Genomic DNA, 4,193 nt, shown 5'->3' with positions numbered 1-4,193 from the left:
GCCCAGGTGGGCTGAGCTGTGCCGAGCTGTGCCGAGCTGTGCCGAGCTGCCCCGTGCCCATCCAGCCCGGGCAGAGTTGCCCGTTGTTATGCCAACCGAAGAGGCAGGTTAAAAATAGCAAGCGGCTGCTTGTTTTGGGGGTTTCTTTTCCGTGCCCACCTCCAGACGGCTCCTCGCTCGCCGTCTGCTGCGCCGTGGGTGCAGGGGCTTCCCGGGGATCCCCGGCTGCAGCGGTGGGACCTGGGGTGGGATCCGGCTCTGGGGCACCAGTTGGGGGTCCCATGTACTCTCCTCTGCTCCTCATGCTCTCCCCTTCCCCCCCCACCCCAAAAAAAAATATATTTCCCTGCTGTAAATAAGTTTTTCAGCCCTGGGGTGGTGCCACGCCAGCACCCGAACTCCCCGTGCCAGGGCCTTGCGTTTACTGGGTCGCGTGGTCTGTTTCATCCGTGCCTCAGTTTCCCCTTGCGAGGAAGGGGTCGGCAGCTCCTCCCTGTTGCCACCGGGCTGCTCGGGGCTCGATGCTGTCCGGGTGGTAAAACCTCCGAGGACAGGGACAGCCAGGGATTGGGGGTCACATTAGGGCTTTTCTCGGCCCGAACTGGGCTATGGGGTACGGGGACCGGGGATGGGACACGGTCATCACCGAGGAGTTGGGGATCGGGAGAAGGATGCTGAGCGCGGCAGCACATCCCTGATGGAGACCAGCCCGGGAACGGCTCCGTGCTCTTCCCGCCGCCTCCTCCGCACTGGCTGTGACACAGCCCATGGCCTGCGGGGTGGGAGGACGTCTCCGCGTCCCCATCAGCCCTTCGGCATAGCTGGAGTCTGTTATCACATCCTCTCCGGCGCTCTTCCCCTTTCCAGACTAAACAAACTGAATTCTTTCAACTTTCCCTCATCGGTCATATTTTCCACGAAGGGCTCTTCGCTCCCATCTCCAAACCTACTCCCGTCCCCTCCTGGGCTGTGGGGACGCACGGGGACCAGCCGGTGGGGTGGAATGGGATGGGTCCAGCCCATGGGGATGGCATCCATCCTGGAGGATGGGGTCCAGCCCTTGAAACTGGGGTCCAGCCCATGGAACTGAGGTCCAGCCCTGTGGGATGGGACAGGGTCCAGCTCACAGAAACAGGGTCCTGCCCGTGAGGATGAGGTCCAGCCCGTGGGGATGAGGTCCAGCCCATGGGGATGAGATCCAGCGCATGGGGATGAGATCCAGCGCATGGGGAGGGGTCCAGCCCAGGGATGGGACAGGTCCAGCCTTTGGGACGAGGCAACGAGCCTCCGTGCCGCGCTTCCTTGAAACCCCAAAGAAACTGGGGTGGGTTGTCACGGCCAACAACCCCCAGGAGCATCCATCCCTCCTGCTGCAGGCTCACACCCCTCTTTTTGACTCTTTAGAGGGATGTAGTTGGGCAGAAGCTTGAGTAAATACACGATTTTAGGGTTTGGCTGGGTTTTTATGAACTTTTTCTGCACAAAGGGGTGCAATTCCCGTGGCGGGGATGTGGGGAGCGGATGGCACGTGAGCCACCGAGAGCCGCTCGCCTTCAGCAGCGCCTTCCCGCGGGGCTGCGCCCGGCCCCTGCCAACCTGCTGCCTTTTTCCAAAACATCTCTGCAAGGTTTAATGAAGCAGAGTCGGCCCCGCGGGGACCACGAGGGCTCCCGGGATGCTCAGGGTGTGATCCCAGGCTTGGACCCCTCCTGCAGAGCCACCGTGACGGTCCCCAGCGTGTCCCCCCAGCAGCTGACAGTGGCCGTGACTCGGTGATTTATCCCCAGGGTGTATTTTATGGCCTTCTCCAACATTTGAATATTTTTTTCCGCTCTCACCGATGAGGCTCTGCTGCGCAAACAAGGACTTGCAGTGACATCAGCGCCGTCCCCAGGGCACGCACAGGTTTCTCCACGGCTCCGCTCACCCCCCATCTCCTTTTCTCTGTCCCCCAAAGATCCTGTCCAACGTTGCCATCTACCTTTGTGCCATCACGGTGGGCACCATGTCCTACTACATGGCCGACCGCAAGCACCGCAAAGCCTTCCTCGAAGCGCGCCAGTCCCTGGAGGTCAAGCTCAACCTGGAGGAGCAGAGCCAGCAGCAGGTAGGAGCCACGGCCGGGCAAGGGGACAGCGTGGGGACAGGGCAGGGGACAGCTATGGGGCACTTTGGGACGTGGAGGAGACACCCACAACCCGCACTCTGCCTGGCGCGGAGGGACCGTGGCAGGTGGCGATGGGGACAGGAGTTTATCTGCAGTCTTGTGCCCAGTTTGGGGATTCTCCGTGTGACCGTCCTCTTCCAGGACCTCCCAGTTCCTGCCGTGGCCACCACTAAGCTGTCCCCATCCCTGAGCACAGCCACGCAGCAGGTACCTGGGTATTGCCATGTGGCAGGTCCTTGTCCCCATGCATGGCCATGTGACAGGTCCACAGGCGCAGCCGTGTGGCAGGTCCCTGGGCACGGCCACGTGGCAGGTCCCGATTCCTGTGCACAGCCGCGTGGCAGGTCCCAAGGCTTGGCCTTGCAGCAGGTCCCTGTCCTCAGGGACAACCACATGGCAGGTCCCCATCCCCAGGGATGGCCACCAGCAAGTCCCCATCCCTGAGGATGGCCATGCAGCATGTCCCCATCTCCAGGGACAACCACATGGCAGGACTCTACCTCCAGGCATGGCCACCACCAGGTCCCTGTGGCTGAGCATTGTTATGCAGCAGGTCCCCATCCCCAGGGACAACCACATGGCCGGTCCCCATCCCCAGGCACGGCCACCAGCAGGTCCCCATCCCTGAGCATGACCACACCCCGTGGCTGAGCATTGCTATGCAGCAGGTCCCCATCCCTAGGGACAACCATATGGCAGGTCTCCATCCCCAGGCATGGCCACCACCAGGTCCCCATCCCTGAGCATGGCCACACAGGAGGTCTCCATCCCTGACCATGGCCATGCATAAGGTCCCCATCCCCAGGGACAACCTTATGGTAGGTCCCCATTCCCAGGCACGGCCACCAGCAGGTCCCCATCCCTGAGCATGGCCATGCAGCATGTCCCCATCCCCAGGGACAACCATATGGCAGGTCCCCATCCCCAGGCATGGCCACCACCAGGTCCCCGTGGCTGAGCATTGCTATGCAGCAGGTCCCCATCCCTAGGGACAACCACATGGCAGGTCTCCATCCCCAGGCATGGCTACCACCAGGTCCCCAACCCTGAGCATGACCACACAGGAGGTCCTCATCCCTGAGCATGGCCATGCAGCGTGTCCCCATCCCCAGGGACAAGCACATGGCCGGTCCCCATCCCCAGGCACGGCCACCACCAGATCCCCATCCCTGAGCATGGCCACACAGGAGGTCCCCATCCCTGAGCATGGCCATGCAGCATGTCCCCATCTCCAGGGACAACCACATGGCAGGACTCTACCCCCAGGCACAGCCACCACCAGGTCCCCATCCCTGAGCATGGCCACACAGGAGGTCTCCATCCCTGAGCATGGCCATGCAGCATGTCCCCATCTCCAGGGACAACCACATGGCAGGACTCTACCCCCAGGCACAGCCACCACCAGGTCCCCATCCCTGAGCATGGCCACACAGGAGGTCTCCATCCCTGAGCATGGCCATGCAGCGTGTCCCCATCCCCAGGGACAACCATATAGCAGGTCCCCAACCCTGAGCATGGCCACCACCAGGTCCCCATCCCTGAGCATGACCACACAGGAGGTCTCCATCCCTGAGCATTGCTATGCTGCATGTCCCCATCCCCAGGAACAAACACACTGCAGGTCCCCATCCCCAGACACGGCCACCAGCAGATCCCCATCCCCAGGCACGGCCACCACCAGATCCCCATCCCTGAGCATGGCCATGCAGCGTGTCCCCATCCCCAGGGACAACCATATAGCAGGTCTCCAACCCTGAGCATGGCCACCACCAGGTCCCCATCCCTGAGCATGACCACACAGGAGGTCTCCATCCCTGAGCATTGCTATGCCGCATGTCCCCATCCCCAGGAACAAACACACTGCAGGTCCCCATCCCCAGACACGGCCACCAGCAGATCCCCATCCCCAGGCACGGCCACCACCAGATCCCCAACCCTGAGCATGGCCACCAGCAGGACCCCATGAGGACCCCAGGCACCCCATGGGCTGGTCCTGCAGCAGACCGTGACGGGGAAGGGAGAGCTG

The 4,193-nt window shown here is 62.4% G+C and overlaps 1 protein-coding gene across 1 annotated transcript in view; it reads left to right on the top strand.

Moving 5' to 3' along the window:
• The window catches only part of ADCY3 (adenylate cyclase 3), a 19,503-nt gene that overhangs the window by 2,964 nt on the left and 12,346 nt on the right, over positions 1-4,193 (top strand). Inside the window, 1 exon segment of the mRNA XM_009895461.1 lies at positions 1,958-2,107. Within this exon segment, the coding sequence (XP_009893763.1) occupies positions 1,958-2,107 (150 nt within the window).

Source organism: Charadrius vociferus, unplaced genomic scaffold, assembly GCF_000708025.1.
Source record: "Charadrius vociferus isolate BGI_N301 unplaced genomic scaffold, ASM70802v2 scaffold41, whole genome shotgun sequence".
Classification (NCBI taxonomy): domain Eukaryota; kingdom Metazoa; phylum Chordata; class Aves; order Charadriiformes; family Charadriidae; genus Charadrius; species Charadrius vociferus.
Note: the sequence above shows the minus strand (reverse complement) of the source record. Positions and strands in the feature narration are given on the sequence as shown.